The sequence below is a fragment of the Triturus cristatus genome, chromosome 4_2 (assembly GCF_964204655.1).
Source record: "Triturus cristatus chromosome 4_2, aTriCri1.1, whole genome shotgun sequence".
In the NCBI taxonomy this organism is placed as follows: domain Eukaryota; kingdom Metazoa; phylum Chordata; class Amphibia; order Caudata; family Salamandridae; genus Triturus; species Triturus cristatus.
In genome coordinates, this window is record NC_140586.1 from 44983704 (window position 1) to 45000272 (window position 16569).

At 49.3% G+C, this 16569-nt stretch overlaps 1 protein-coding gene across 1 annotated transcript in view; it reads right to left on the reverse strand.

The window, feature by feature from the left end:
- Positions 1 to 16569, reverse strand: part of ADCY6 (adenylate cyclase 6) — a 400482-nt gene that overhangs the window by 150828 nt on the left and 233085 nt on the right. Inside the window, exons 11-15 of the mRNA XM_085600393.1 lie at positions 15029 to 15054; positions 11275 to 11422; positions 10079 to 10176; positions 8896 to 8983; positions 8661 to 8777 (exon numbers count right to left, since the gene is read on the reverse strand). Of these exons, the coding sequence (XP_085456519.1) occupies positions 8661 to 8777; positions 8896 to 8983; positions 10079 to 10176; positions 11275 to 11422; positions 15029 to 15054 (477 nt within the window). The remainder of the gene's footprint in view (positions 1 to 8660; positions 8778 to 8895; positions 8984 to 10078; positions 10177 to 11274; positions 11423 to 15028; positions 15055 to 16569) is intronic.

Below are 16569 nucleotides of genomic sequence, written 5' to 3' on the forward strand. Positions count from 1 at the left end.
GCTGCAGCTGCGACAGGCGCCGGGGAGGAGGGAGGGCGATATGAATGTCAGCAGCCCTACATGCCAAGAACAGATGCATACTGGTAAGTAGCATATTCAGTTCGAGGCATGTGGGCTGCTGAATTCATATCTGTGCATAGAATACATAGCAGTGCCCTCTATTGGCGGCGGCTACCCGTGCCAGCTGCAGCGGTCTGAAAAAGTGTTTTGAGAACAGCCTGTCCTACAGCTGCCTGCTGATTTGACTGCACATCTACGCAATAGTGTTTTGTAAATGTGTGTGTAGTGGACCATGTGGCTGCTCTGCATATATCATGCAGGGGAATATTTCCTAGGAAGGCCATGGAAGCCCCCAACTTACGTGTTGAGTGGGCTCGTGGTGGAATAGTTAATGTGCGTTTTGCTTTTTGATAACAGATTTGAATACACTTAACTATCCATCTGGCTATCCCTGCTTTGGAGATGGCGTTACCTTTGTGGTGTGGGGCAAAGGCAACGAACAGTTGTTTTGTCTTCCTGAAGGGTTTAGTCCTATCGATGTAGTACATGAGGGCCCTCCGTACATCTAGCGTATGTAGTGCCCTTTCTGCAACAGTTTGTGGGTTTTGGAAGAAAACTGGCAGTTCAATAGTCTGATTCATGTGGAACTGCGATATTACTTTGGGCATGAATTTGGGGTTGGTACGTAGTACGACCCTGTTGGTGTGAACCTGTATAAATGGCTCTTGAACGGTTAGTGCCTGGAGTTCACTAACTCTTCTTAGGGAAGTGATCGCTACAAGGAAGGCCACTTTCCAGGTAAGGAATTGAATCTCGCATGAGTGTAGAGGTTCAAAGGGTGGACCCATCAGGCGTGTGAGGACCAAGTTGAGGTTCCACATTGGAGCCGGTGGGTGGCTTGGTGGAATGACTCGTTTGAGTCCTTCCAAGAATGCTTTGATGGCAGGCACTCTGAATAGAGAGAGGTGCTGCCTGGTTTGCAGATAGGCTGAGATTGCGGTCAAATGGACACGTATAGAGGTGTACGCCAGATTGCATCGATATAGGTGTAAGAGGTAACAGATGATGTTTTGGATGGATGCGTCCAGCGGGTTGATGTCATTATTACCGCAATAAATGACGAACCTTTTCCATTTGGCTGCATAGCAAGCCCTGGTAGTGGGTCTCCTGGCCTCCTTGATGATGTCCATACAGTCAGGTGGCAGGTTGAGATAGCCAAACTCTAGGACTTCAGGAGCCAGATCGCTAGGTTCAGCTGTTGCGGATCTGGGTGCTGAACCTCTCCATGGTTCTGCGTTAAATGCGCGGGTTTGATCCGCAGCCTTTGATGCGGCACCACGGAACGTTCGAGGAAGGTGGTGTACCACGGCTGGCGTGCCCACGTGGGAGCAACTAGGACGAGTGTCAGGGAGTGTTGTCGGAGTTTGCGGGCCACTAGCGGTATCAATGGCGCTGGGGGAAAAGCGTACGCAAATCTGCCGGACCAGTTCATCCATATCGCATTGCCCTGCGACTGCGGATGTGGGAATCTGGCGGCGAAGCTTTGGCATTTTGCGTTTTCGCTTGTCGCGAATAGGTCTATCTCCGGATGACCCCACTGCTGGAAGTACGGTTGGAGTACTGATGGGTGTAACTCCCACTCGTGCATCTGGTGGCTGTGTCTGCTGAGCAGATCCGCCATCTGGTTGTCCTTGCCAGGGAGGTGTTCCGCCATGAGGAACATGTTCCTTTGAATGGCCCACTTCCACATGCTCTGAGCCAGATGAGACAACTGTGGAGAGTGTGTTCCTCCCTGTTTCTGTATGTAGTACATTGCGGTCATGTTGTCCGTCCGGATCAACACGACCTTGTTGCATAGATGTACTTTGAATGCCTTCATGGCTAGGAAGATTGCCATCAGTTCCAGAAGGTTGATGTGCAACTTCTTTTGTTGTGTTGTCCATAGTCCCTGCACTGTGTAGTGGAGTACATGAGCTCCCCATCCCTGGAGAGACGCGTCCGCTGTCAGTACTATCTGTGGGACAGGCTCTTGGAATGGTCGGCCCTTGCAAAGGTTTTGTGGATTCCACCAATGCAGAGAGTTGTATGCCCGACCGCTCACCAACACTAGGTCCTTTAACTGTCCTTGAGCCTGATTCCACTGACGTGCTAGGCACTCCTGAAGTGGGCGCATATGTAATCTCGCGTGCGGGACTATGAAGATGCAGGAGGCCATCATGCCTATCAACTTCATAAACACTCGCGCTGGAAGTGAGTGATTGGGTTTGAACTTGGGAGATCAGCAGTTGTATGCTGTTGATCCTCACTAAATTTGGCTGAGCTGTGGCCGCCAGAGTGTCTATGGTCGCGCCTAGGTACTGTTGTACGTGTGCGGGCTGGAGATGGGACTTTGGATAATTTAGTGAGAATCCCAGACTGTGAAGAAGGTGAATGGTGCGGGACATGTGGCTTGCACATTGCTGGGCTGACTTCGCTTGAACGAGCCAGTCGTCTAGGTAGGGGTAGACGTGTATATGCTGCCTCCGTAGATGTGCTGCCACCGTAGCTAGGCACTTCGTGAAAACCCTGGGCGCTGTTGTCACGCCGAAGGGAAGGACTTTGAACTGATAGTGCTGCCCCTGAACAGTGAACCTGAGGTATTTTTTGTGTGAGGGGTGGATGGGTATGTGAAAGTACGCATCCTTGAGGTCCAGTGTGGCTAGGAAGTCTCCCTGCTTGAGAAGCGGAAGGACTTGCTGTAGAGTGAGCATGTGAAAGTGCTCTGAAAGAATGTACTGGTTCAGGGGTCTCAGGTCTAATATAGGTCTGAGCGACCCGTCCTTTTTTGGAATTAAGAAGTAGAGGGAGTACACTCCCGTACCCTGCTCGTTGATGGGTACGACCTCTATAGCGCCTTTTAGAAGCATACTTTGCACTTCTTGCTGTAAGAGCGTTAAGTGCTCTGAGGACATAGGACGGCTTCTTGGTGGTATTGTGGGTGGAGTGGAGGTTAACTCCAGACAGTAACCGTATTTTACAATATCTTTGACCCACCTGTCCGTGGTGATAGAGTTCCACGTGGACAGGAACCTTTGTAGCCTTCCCCCGACAGGTGTTATGTGGTCGGGAGGAAGGGAGATGGCGTCACTGCTTGTTCTTGGGGGAGGACCTGGTGCTGCCGTAGCCACGTCCTCTGCCCTTTGTACTGGAGCCACGATATCCACCTCGGGTGTTTTTATCGTAGGTGGTCTGTGTATTGCCTTTGTTATATGTTTGTTGTGACCCCTGTCCTCTACCTGCTCCCTTGTTTCCGGGGCGACAAAAGGAGCCGCTCCGAAAGGACTGAGTTTGTAGGGCGCCCATGGACTTTGCAGTGTCCGTGTCCTTTTTTATCTTTTCGAGGGTGGTGTCAACCTCTGGCCCGAATAAATAATAGGTTGACGGGCTGGTTCAGTATATTGTTTTGTACCTCAGGCTTGAATCCTGAGATCCGTAGCCAGGCATGTCGTCGCAGCATGACGCTTGTGTTTATGGCTCTGGCAGCCGTGTCTGCAGCATCTAGTGCACATTTGATGGAAGCGTTCGTGAGTAGGTGTCCTTCTCTGATGAGCATTTCTGCGCCTTCCTTGAACTGGTCAGGGAGATGTTGGAATATTTGCTCCAGTGTGTCATAGTGCGCTCTATCATAGCGAGCAAGGAGCGCTTGAGTGTTGGCTATGCGCCATATGTTGGCAGCTTGGGCGGCAACTCGCTTGCCAGAGGTCTCTAACACCTTGGACTCTTTGTCCGGGGGAGGAGCGTCACCTGTCGTTTGCGAGTGTGCCCTCTTGCGTGCATTCGCTACGACGATGGAGTCGAGTGGTAATTGGCCTCTGATGTAAGTAGGATCCCCAGGTGCTGATCTGTATTTTTTATCAATCCTGGGGTTTATCACTCGTGCCCTGGTGGGTTCCTTGAAAATGTCCTTGGCTGGTTTGAGGACCCCCTTCAACATTGGCAGAGTCTTTACATGTCTTTCTGAGGCTGCAAAGGTGTCCATTAGAAAGTCATCTTCGATGGTATCCGAGTGAAGCTGTACCCCATGGTTATTTGCAGCACGTTCAATAAGAGCGTTGAACGCCGCAGTATCCTCCGTAGGAGATGTTTTTGCCCCATAGAGTTGTTGGTCCTGTGCATCGAGAGGTGCACTGGGGTCTGCAGGGTCGCCCCAAGTTTGATCAGGGTCCTGCTGGTCATCAGGGTCCGTGTCTACATGGTAGGGGACTTGGTCATCCATGTAGTCCTCCAATGCATCCGTATCGGAGCGTGTGGGGGAGAACCGGTGTGGATCCTGGTAGGATGAATGGAAGGGTTCATAAAGGAGAGGTTCCGATTCTACAGGCAACTTCCTTTTTAGTGGGATCCTGAAAGGGTCCAATGGCGGCTCCGAAGTGATCCTTCGGTCGTGGAGAATCATCCTGCCAGTGTCGGCGTCGATGATACGTGCCGGAGACGTCTCAGCAGGTGTGACCGTAGGTTGGGTGACCCGTGTCCTGAGTTGGAACATTTTTGGGATTGTCGACGGAGGCAAGCCGAAGGTAATGTTGGCCGGCACCGAAGAGGCTGCTGGAGCTCCGATGGAACCGGAACCCGACGTGTCCTGGAGGACAGCCGTGGTTTTGCTGCCTTGCGTCGCACCAGGTCGTACTTGGGGCGCCTTGGAGGCTTTGGCACCGGCCAGGTTCGCAGAGGCGGCCGTGGATTTTTTCGGCGCCGGCGGTTCATCGAGTCGAGGTGCGGAGATCACCGTCGAAGTCTTCGATACGTGAGGCTTAGGTGTCGTCGAGGGAGCGATGCGAGACACAGCAGGCGGTACGGCCCTTGGTGTCGTTGGTGCCGGTAGCCGAGCAGGTTTTTCGGTGCCGATGGCTTTTTTCCGTTTGTCGACTCCAACGTCGCCCGCTTCAATTTCGGCACCGAAGTCTCTCTTGGTGCGGTCGGTGCCGACGCGTTGCGCTGGCGTCAAAGGCCTCGATCCGACCAGCGCCACTTTCAGTTTCGGTTTCGGTGGAACCGGAGCAGCTTTCGGTTTCGGTTTTGTGGTAGGGAAACCAGCTTGTTTATGCAGTAATGGCTGCCGCTGAACGTCCGAGGCCGGGCCCGAGGGCGGGGCCGAAGAACTGCGGGATGGGTCTCGGGTAAGGCCCGAAGGCGATCCCTCGACCGGAGCCATAGGCTGTGGCACTGGTGTTTCTTCGGTTTGAACAGGTAGGCCTTGTTCATCATTGGAGCTACTCTCTTCGGCCCCTAAGGCCTCCTCGTCGTCTCCTACCTCGGTGTCGTCTTCACCTCTGTGGAAGAGTGACTCGTCTACCTCGTCCGATCCGGGTTCGTGTTCGGAAACGGGACTGGAGGGCAAGACTTCTAATTCCTCGACGTCTTCGGCCTCGTCGAAGATGTCTGTTGGGGCCGGTGCCGCGTGCTGCGCCTCGAGTCTCGCCGCTCGTCGATTCCGTAGAGTCTTCTTGGAACGGAACCGGGCACAGGCCATGCATGTCGATTCGTCGTGGTCCGGCGAAAGGCATTTGTTGCACACCGGATGGACGTCGATGTGTGGGTACTTCGCATTGCATACCGAACACCTTTTGAATGGCGTCCTCGATTCCATCGTCGAAGTAGTCGATGGACAGGTAAATGCGAAAAAAGTCGGTGCAGAAAGTTAGTAAACTAACAGGATTGTATCGAAACCCGATCGATAAACAGTACCGACGCAAACTAAAGGCCTTTTGGCCTCGACAAAATATTTTCCTAACTTGAGCTAAGAAAGCACATCCGAACCCAATGGCGGAAAAAAACAATCTGAGGATGGAGAGGATGCCCATGCGCACTGTAGTCCAGGGGAGGAGTCACCTATCCAAGGATACTTCGAAGACTCTTCCAGGACAACAACGTGCAAACATCCGGACCCAACACTAGGCGGCGATCTATGCACAGATATGAATTCAGCAGCCCACATGCCTCGAACAACACAGAGTACCATGTAGCCACCGCCCCAGCTTCTGACATGAGTTATCTCCTATTGCTTCCAATGACCTCAGATGTGTAGCATAACTGACCAGCCTGTGTTTCTACTGGCAGTGTGCAAAACTAACTTAGCTCCCTATTACTCCTGAAAGTCCACTCTACAGAAGGGGGAGGGAGGCCAGCGGTGAGAAATCTGGGGTTATACAGACTATCACAAGAAATAGGGTAACCAACCAATGCGCTTCTAACTGCAAATTCATCACCTTGAAATTCAGTACCAAAGCAACGGCCCTGCACCCGGAGGTGGGGCATTGAAGGGTGGACCGAGCAGGATAAACCACCCTCCCTACAGACTTGAGAATCGATGCACTAGTGCCAGGAGAAAGTATGGACAGATGCCCACATAGCTACATGGCAAATGTCCAAATCCGGAAAATCCCAAGCTTGAACTGTGGTTGCGTTTTGTACTGGTGGAATGAGTCCTCAGGTTCTCATGAGAATCTTTTTTGGCCAAGGCATAACAATTTGATGCAAAGAGTAATCCATCTTGATAAGATTTGTTTTTCAGCCGATTTCCCTTTCTTCGCACTGTTTAACCTAGCAAGCAGTTTATCATCAACATGGCACTTCACATTACTAGCAAAGTAGACACTAAGGGCATGCTGGGAGTCCACAAGTGCAGCCACTCTTCCTCTTCAGAGGGATGCAGTAGAAAAAAGAATGCAGAGTGCAGGATAGACTGCCCCAGAGGAAAAAAAAGTGACAGCACTTTCAGAAGAAGGCATGTACGGTTCCTAAGTACCAGTTTGTCAGGGGGAAAGGTAGTGAATAGAGATTGTACTGACAAGGCCTGAAGCTTGCTAATGCAACAAGAAGAAATAATGGAAATTAGAAACAGTTTTTAGAGTCAAGAGCCTCCGGTACAATTTGAAGGGAGCATATGTAAAAGACGTTAGAACCAAAGTAGGGTCCCATTAATGCATAATGAAGGTAGCAGGGGAACACATATGAAAGCCCATCACATTACAACCAGTGGTCATCCAAAGTGGAGAGAATATGTTCAGAGTCCTAAGTCAGAAGTACCACACACTCTAAGCCCAGTCCAGGGCTACCAGCTCTACCTCTACCTCCATGAAAAGTGTGTGTACATTTCTGGAAGGGCTGTGGAAAATGCAATTAGGGAATGGGAATTCCAAGGAAGGAGCTGTAGCACTGCTGTTTCGACTGCGCCAGAGCCATATCAGCCTTATCTGCAAAAGGTCTGGCTCCATTAAAGGGCATATCAATCAAATGATGCCTGAACGTCTCCTGAAAATCCGATGGAGTGCATTCAGGTATGTCTTCTGACAATGACACTGGCACACACTGCATGAGAAATGGTGTCTATGGAGTCAAGCCAGAATGTAAAATCGGTTAAGTTGCATCTGGTCTATTTTGGACCATTAGTACAAAAGCAGTATGTGGATCTTCAGGCAGGACAGGGATGGACTGAGAACACAAAGCAGCCCTGGCAATTTTATCAGACTGGCCCCTGGCGGGAGGGTGGTGGGCAAGGATGCATATGTGAAGCACTGCTGCATAACTAAACCGACCCCCAGCACTGCTGCTATTGTTACTGGGGCGATATTGCAGCATCGCTGCAAAACCAGCCCCCAGTAACAAAACGGGCCACCACCCTTCCAGCCTCCTGGGTAAACGGCTGATGCCCGTTATGGCCAGTCGTGCCCTGGCACAGGAAGAACCTTGCACAACATCTCCCAGAGGGTGTGATTGTAGTGAAAAAACAAGCAGACAGTATTCAAAGGGTGGAGTGCCAGACTGCCTGTCACCTCTTTCCTGCACACTGCATCAATTGTCTAGGAGTCGCTTTCTGAAGGGACTGTAGGAAAGGAGTTAGGAATCACATTGCTAGTGGAGGCCTGTACCACAACACTCTCTGGAGTGAGAAGCTGCATCGAAAACACGGGGTCACTAAAAACCAATATACCATGCCTAGCAATGGGGCGATTCATCGCTGATGCAAAAAATGGGCTTGGCCAGGCTGACTTAACAGGTCGACCACAGACTCTTTAAATGGCAACAGAGGTTCTCAAGTAGAAGGTCCACGTTGCAAAATCTCCATAGCATTTGCCTTAGTCTCTTAGTACGGATGGGCAACTCTAGCACTTTCACCCACTCTTAATAGCAAAAGAAACTCTTTCTTTCATGGGCCCGAAAAGAGATTCAAGGACAGAGTCAGAGTAGGTTTTCAGGCCACTGGCATTCTGTACGTCGATATAAGCCAACATCAGTATAACGAGGGGGACAGTCCTTTATCTGCCTCCTCGTCACTGTCATTGTCAATGTTGGGCGGCTGGAAGACCTTGTATTGTATCAAAAGTAGCCCCCTGCCTCCTGAAGTTGGAGAAGATCATAGAGCAGGTGAGGAGGCAGAACACACAAAGGGAAAGGATGCCAAATACTCAATGGAGGGAAGAGAGAAATGGAGGCGAGGGGAGGTAAGGTGAGAGGCGCAGGAGTGGAAGGGGAGCAAGGCAGGCCAATCTACAGATGGGTGGAGTGGCAGAGGACTCCCAGTGAAGGGCAGAGGAGCTAGAGGCAAGAAGAGCAAGGTGCAGGAGAGGTGTACAGTCGTCTAAAGGCGGATGAATGTGTCTGAAGTATAGAGGTACATGTACCATGTTGACAAATGCAGAGATGAAGACAAGCAGGATGGTGAAAATCCCGATGAAAGTGCTGTTGGTTCGAGACTGGACAATCTTGCGGGAAACTTTCTGAAGAGCCGAGGGAAAGAGCTGGAAAATTGAAGAGAGATGTTCAGATAAGTATATATTATACAAACCAAAAAGCACAGCAAACGAGATCTACACCAGAGCCCTGGATGGCTTCAGGTTGTGAAGGTCAGGTACTCACATTTATACAGGAGTAGACAGCACATACAAACTGGATGTTGGCTAGAATGATGAAGATGGCTCCATGGACACCAAGCATTAGAGGAGTGCTGTGGGTGAAAATTTAAAATTCATCACAATCAGAGAAAATGTGCAGGAGAGAGCCCCGTCAATGTGCAGTCTGCCAAGAAAGTGTCTTTTGATGCAGACAAACACCCTCTCCAAACTCCAGTTTGTTACAGTCTCTCAATGGCAGTCAGTGATATTTTGTGCACGCCCTCCCAAACACAAACTGTAGCCCACTGTCAATAAGAAACACAAGGCGGGGGGGGGGGGGGGGGGGGGGGGTTAGCTGCAGTTTGAGAGTTTCAATACCATGATGAATACAGTTGCATCAATGAGTCTCTCTCAGATAAAAATCTCTTGGTTAAGTGTATATAAAGTTGTGCAATTCTGTACCATTCATTGAATCTTGCAAATCTACAGGTGGTGTTGTCAGGAGCAGACTGTGGGGCTTTATGGTGCGTGTGCTGTCACCAATGATCGGGAAGCTGCATGCTAACCTCTCTGATACAGAGCTAGAAGGTACACAATACCTTCTAAAATGGAGGGAAACATCTGATCAGTAACTACAGAACAATCATCAGTTTTTTAAATTGAGGAGGTAAAGAATTAAAGGTGAACAGAGCCTGTCATGGCTCCAGGATACCCTGCCCCGAAATACACGATCTTCCTTACAGTGAGAGAGGGGTTCGCAAAAGAAACCACTCCAAGTGGGAGATGTTGAGAAAAGTGGGAACTACTCATTCACACCCACTTTCACAAACTACTGCAGTCCATTTGAAAACCTGCCTGGTCTACATTGACCCTAACCGTGGCTCTATCCACTCCCTAGAGCCTCAAACGTCACGCTCATCCTCCAGTCTGAGAGCGACTCAGCCTCTGCGCTAGCCATTCACCCCTCACCGGATTCAACCTATTATCTTCAGACCAGACCCCCCCTGTACCCTTTGCCTTCCCAGACTGCTTGTTCACAGGGTTCCCACCATGCTCTGGATCTATTTTCCTACTAAAGTGGTCAAGTTTAAAATCAGCCCTCGATTTAGTTTGTCACAAAGTCTCTCCCACTCTCTCTCTCTCTGATCAGTTCTACAGTCTCAGCAGCCTGAGAGTGGTTTTGATATTTTGGTATGAATATTACTTACTGCGGGAAAATCACGATCTGGATAAAAGAAATGAAGCAAAAGACGAGCAGCGTGCAGGCCACGTATCCCCCAAAGCGATCATCCACCTTCTTGGAATACTGTGGGAGAATTGGAAGAAGTCATAGCATGTGAATGTGTGTGGAGGGGGGAATGAGATGGGAGGTGGAAAGGGGAAATAAGATTGGAGTAGAAAGAGAGTGAGCTAGCAATAGGGAACGCAAAGCCCAGTCATCAAGCCCAGGGCGCACACCGAGTGACAATGTGAGCTTGGCATTGATATCCCGGATCAACAGTGGGATTATTGTTGCGCCCACACTAGTACAATCTTCCCATATAATATGCTCCTTGTTACCCACAACAAATCTCTACACAGGCCATACCACACACCCCTTTAAGCTGCATAGACTGTGTATTACAGATACGCTTGGTGCGTGCAATGTGGCGCGGAGAGTGCCGCATTCCTGCACCTGGCTTGGCTGTGCCCGAAAACCACAAATTATTGGGATCAGATATTCTGGGTGATAGAGGACATAAGTTACCATGGTATCTGGACTGCCTCTGGTGGCCATCCTTGTGTATGTGAAAGATTCCCCATTCAGTGTGCGCAAACATTCTGTAATGCTGCTGCTGGTGAAGAAGTGAGTCACCATGCACTGGGGGCGTGCCACTGTGCCCGCCGCCTACTACTGGGTGGCTGATGTTACCTTCTGCCAGGAGAAACTGAGGGAATACTTGTCTCTCACGTCAACTCCCAGCACCCAGGGAAACATCTGGGCACCATTCAAACTGCACTTGGCAAAGGAGCCCGACCCTTGAAAGCAAGGGGACACAGCACCAAGATGTTGAGATGGGGCCTCCACGCTCATGCCACACACTTGTACAAGACTGAAAGTTCACCCCATTACCTCATCCATACAGATTCCCACTTTCTGTGCCCCCCCTAGGGAGATGTTGCCCAAAATGGTCTTATTACCTGAAACCAATCCCAGCACCAAAATGTATTACTGTGTATGAGCCTTTAATTATCACGTATATCCAAAGCAATAATGTAAATGTTGTTTATATTGCCTACTGTAATGAAAATGCCATTACATTTAAGTTTAAAAAAGAGAGACTAAGGAAATGGTGACAGGAGGAGAGGGAAAGAAGGAGGACACAGGGCTACATGGAGAGGAAGAAGACGTGGAATCTCATACCTTCTTTTCTAAATCTGCGGTCTGGAAAGTGAGGAGGAACTTCTTGACATGGTCCTTGCGTAGCTGATCTATGCTTCTGGCATCAATTGCTCTTCCAAGAAACTCATCCACCTCGTCCTCAGGGTTCAGAGCTTCCTGAGCATTCCTACTACAATCCGGATAAAGCGAAAGTAAGGGACAGTGGGCACAGGGGAAAGAAAAGAAGTAAAACAAAAACCCCAAAACAAAGGGAAGAAATAAACAAAGAGAAACAAAGTAAGCAAGATAGTAAAAACAAAAGAGAGAACAAGAAAAAAGACACAAAGAAAGAAAAAGTGAAATGAGGGGTGATGGTGAATGTACAGTGAGAGGCAGATTGAAGTGCCAGTCAGGAAGAGAGGAGACAGAAAATACAGGCGGCAGAAGAGGAAGGAGAAAGCAGAAAGAAAGCAACAAGGAATACGGGTAGGCAAAGACAGATAAGGCACAGTGCGGAGATTAGACCACAGTACACCATTTTATGCATGCCACACTAAGTTTATCTTAAGTTATAAGATTCGTTTAAGTCAGGAACTCCTCGCCCTCACACATACAGAGCCTCCCATCACCGGTGAAGTTCATCTGGAGCTTCCTACCACTGATACTGTAGGGCTGAGAGAATGGAGCTGGTGCCTTTTTTTTTTTAGGGATTGGGGACCCTGCCACCCAGAGAGCAGAAATGTCTCAAATCTTTTGAAAACCAACGTGATGCATGAACAGTACAACACGTTTGGAGACATGCGCCAAGCTGGAGGAGGAATGAAGCTTTGTCAGGGGCCTGTGACTGGGTTTTGCATCATTGGCTCAGCTTTTGGGTCAATTAATATAGAGATAAACTATTTCCTCCATTGCCTTAACTGTCCCTGGTTAAGGCACATCTATTGGAGGCCCATGAACTGAGTGGTTGGGGTGGGCTGATCAGCAAGAGGGGGAAATCTAGGGGCACTGTCATCCTGTTCCAGGATCTGTAAGGGAAAGTGGGATATATGTGTGTGCACATTTTAGACTGCAGTAGAGGGCATGTAGCAGGATCAATTAGCCAACAGGAATGCTGAAAGAGGCAAACTTTAGGAGCAGACTCTGCCTTGGGCAAAACTTTGTCCTGTCTGTGCATCTTTTTTTGCATTTTTGCTACCACTGAGAAGAGTCAAAATAGAAATTCCAGTTGTCACCCAAAGAGCTAGAAAAGCCTGGCCCACTACCTAAAATCCCTAATATCCAAATTTATTTACATATACATTGCTGTGGTTGCTTAGCACCTTGAGATGGGATCTGCACAGGTGCTGAAGAAATGTATGAAAATGAATCGATTAGGCAGTTCGGAGATCTCTACCTTCTACACTCCTTCGGAAGCAGCCTTTGCTGAACAAGCAGAGTTCTGCTGCTCAACCAGATCCTTCATCAACCAAGATCAATGTCGACCACAAGGGAGGAAGAGGACTACAACACTAGTCACACCTTGTCTGGGTGGGACTGTTGTAAGGGGCCCCCACGGGCTGGAGGGTACTTGTTTTTCGCTCTAGTAATGCAACTCTTCAGTTACATCGTCAAGACAGAAACTTGATTCCCAAGAAACATGCACCAAAGGTAGAATGCTTGAGGTCCTGGTGTGACATCATTGTGCAACCATGCCAAGAGACACAAGGACAATCACACACACAGCAGATGAGGACTATCTAGTATGCTCACAGCCAGATGAGCAGTCGGACACGACAAGACGCTATAACAGCATCATCGCTACAAGCAAAACTTTAGTTATGAAGGGAGTCTTAATTTATGGATGCAAAATGCCTTCACTAGAACCTCAACACTATCTAGCCATAAAGTCATCAAGTACCATGGGATTTGGTAAAGACGGATGTGTGAGTTGGTAAGTTCAAAAGCCTCGAGAGATTAATTACCATTGCCAATGGACTGTAGGGTCCCTCGGTTATAGTCCCTCCTTGTAAAACTGACCGCTGAGGAGCCTTTGTACAGAAAGAGTCTGTGACACACTGAACGAACCACTTGAGACTCAATAAAATTCAACATTGCCTGTGATATTCAGTTACCATTAGGATGCATGAGAGATAGCTTTGTTGATTTGGTAGCACAGGCATGCACAGGATGGCTGCTCCCTAGGACCCAAGCGATACCAAAGGGGATGGTGGACGGAGCGCTTGAGCAAATCTAACACTCACCCCCAGTCAACTGATCTGGGTTTAATCCATCATCATTCTTTAGCTCACTCCACCACCCCAGTTCAGACATGGCCACATGCAAATCAGTCCGACCCTGTGCCTCATGGGAACAGTCCAGGCCGAACTGCCAAGCCATGCCCACCCTGGTCCTGAAACAAGCATCCTGGGGCCGGTTTCGGGTTCATAACCCTCATCAGCCAGGCTATCTTGAATCCAGTGGCAAAGCGAGCAAGAGACCCACGTCTGGGCATATGCCCATGTCTGAACTGGGGTGGTTGAGTGAGCTAAAGAATGATGATGGATTAAACCCAGATCAGTTGATGGGGGGGTGAGTGTTTGATTTGCTCAAGCGCTCTGTCCATCATCCCCTTTGGTATCGCTTTGTTCCCCCTAAGTTGGAAGGGTATGCCCAGACGTGGGACGCTTGCTCGCTTTGCCACTGGATTCAAGATAGCCTGGCTGATGAGGGTTATGAACCCGAAACTGGTCCCAGGATGCTTGTTTCAGGACCAGGGAGGGCATGGCTTGGCAGTTCGGCCTGGACTGTTCCCATGAGGCACAGGGTCGGACTGATTTGCATGTGGCCATGTCTGACCTGGGTTGGTGGCGTGAGCTAAAGAATGATGATGGATTAAACCCAGATCAGTTGACTGGGGGTGAGTGATTTGCTCAAACGCTCCGTCCATCATCCCCTTTGGTATCGCTCCCTAGGACCCAGCAAGAGTGGCTGCCCATGCTGGGGAAGGCATGCAGACGTGCCTTTTGTGCTCGTTTATTTTTATTGGTTTTAATAATGTTGGTATCAACAGTTTGGAGATGCAGTTTACAGTCTCTAATTGGTGGCAGTGTATCAGCAGGTTGGGAATATGGAAGAACCACATAGAAGTAGGGAGCGGGCAACCTTCCCACATTTCAGTAGGTTTTCACCACCAATTCCAATTTACAAGAGAAAGACCAGTGCCCCCGACCCTAGGTTCTCAGGATGCAGCCTTAACTCCCAATTTCTCAGTATCAGTTTATTGCTTCTCCTCCCACTTTTCCCCTATATGTGCCTAGTGGTTCCATGGTTCTCTCGGTGGTTAAACCGACAAGTTTTATTGGTGATGTTCCCCCAACATATGCCAGGTTTTTGCCCTGTCTATTTCCAACATATGCCACGGTGGTCCCAAGAGTCCCAGTATTCTTGACAACCCCCATATTCTACTTTCATTGTATGTGTCGCAATACACTCCATGGTTCACTAGCAAATCTTCCCACCACACTCACCTGCCTAGTTCCCAAAGATCTTACCCCTCACCATAGTCCCTGCCAAATATCACAATATTGGTGTTGATGCTCGAGAGAAAGCTACAGAATGCTGGTTCTTGCAATATTCCTCCCCTCAGCCTTAAGATTGATATGGTACCAACCACAGATGCCGGAGGAATTTACCCACAGTTCCCTAGGAAACCCCCTCTGCCCCTGCACCACCCCGACCACACACCCCTTTTTCCTGTATAGTCGGCGTCATTATAAAGTTTCTGGAGGCAGGCATCAGTATCACATCAGCCACTTACTTGTCTTTGCTGGACTCATTGATACCCTGTGGATAGGAAAATAAATTAAATTAACAAGGAAGGCCATGTCAGTCTCCCCAACAGCATGGTGCCCGATCTCCCTCACACTCAGTAGTACAAACTGATCCTCTTCCAATATTCAGCAGCCCACCATGTCTCCACCATATGCAGTATCCATCCCTCCCCCAACTCGGCACTATCGACCCCTCCTTTCCGCCACACTCCGTTCCATGTACTTCCTCTTCCTGTCAGCTCTCAATCCAGCTCTGACACAAACACCACTATAGACCCTGGTATCACCCACACACAGGCTCATCTGTAGTCACTAAAGTAGGCAGGGGCTAGGGTTATACCTATCTGCCCATCACAAGGTCATCAGCCCCTAACTACCCTACAGCAGGGTTCCCTTCCCGCCCCCTGCTGTCATCAGCAACGGTGTGGTGAGAACCACAGTCTCCGGCATCAGCTCATTTACAAGCACGGAGACAACACCATACCATTCGAGCACATGAAGTACGAGACCCTGCCAGAGACTCTAGGAGAGGAGAGCGGGGAGTGCCTCAAAGCACCAGAGCAGCTACACCTCACCGTAGAAACCTGCGAGGCCAAGCTGCCCCAAGCAGCCAACACTTAGAAGGACCTTAACGGAGCAGAAATCAAAAGTAAAGTTGCTCCACTCCAGTCCTGACTGGGTTGCCACCTGGACAGGTTTTTTCCAGTTTAGTAGGTATTTTCATGCGAGAAAGTAAAAAAAAAAAAAAAAAGAAGCAAACAGAAAATAATTTAAATTCACTATGTTTCCAATTAGAACCAAATAAACTAACATAACAAACACAATATGAAAACATAAACATAATTTTGATTCTGGGTTTTTAAAGCAAATAGAGGCAGAATTGATGTATAAGAATATGTAACATTTTATGTAAACTGCTTTTTCAATGTTCGCGCCTGGCCCATCCATAACCCTCAAAAGATGCACAACAATCAGTATTTTTCCTCTTAGGAAAGTAGCATCCTTAGCCCTGGTGTGAAGGACTCAGTGGTCCCTGGAAGAGTGTGGCCTCATAACAGACGTCGGTGGAGGAGTGCGCCCCATGAATAGGCATGTAGAGACTGCCAGTGTCTTGCAGCCCTCAAAAGAGCTAAGTTTGATGCCGACCACATGGGAAGCCAGCTGCAGAGTTCCTCAGGGTCCCTCCCTAGGTCCCATCCTCTTTACCGCCTACATGGCCCCCCTCACAGCCATCGTCAGGAGCCATGGACTCAACATAGTCTTCTACGCTGACGACAACCAGCTGATCCCCTCCCTCACCAATGAACCCAAAACCGCCAGAACAAACTTCCACAACGGGATGAAGGATGTTGCTTTCTGGATGAAAGAGAACTGCCTCAAGCTCAACTCGAACAAGACTGAAGTACTCATCCTGGGACCCACCCCTTCAACCTGGGACGACTCTTGCTGGCCAGTCACTCTGGGATCCCCTCCCACCCAGAGGAACCACACAAGCAACCTCAACATCATACTGGACTCATCGCTCACA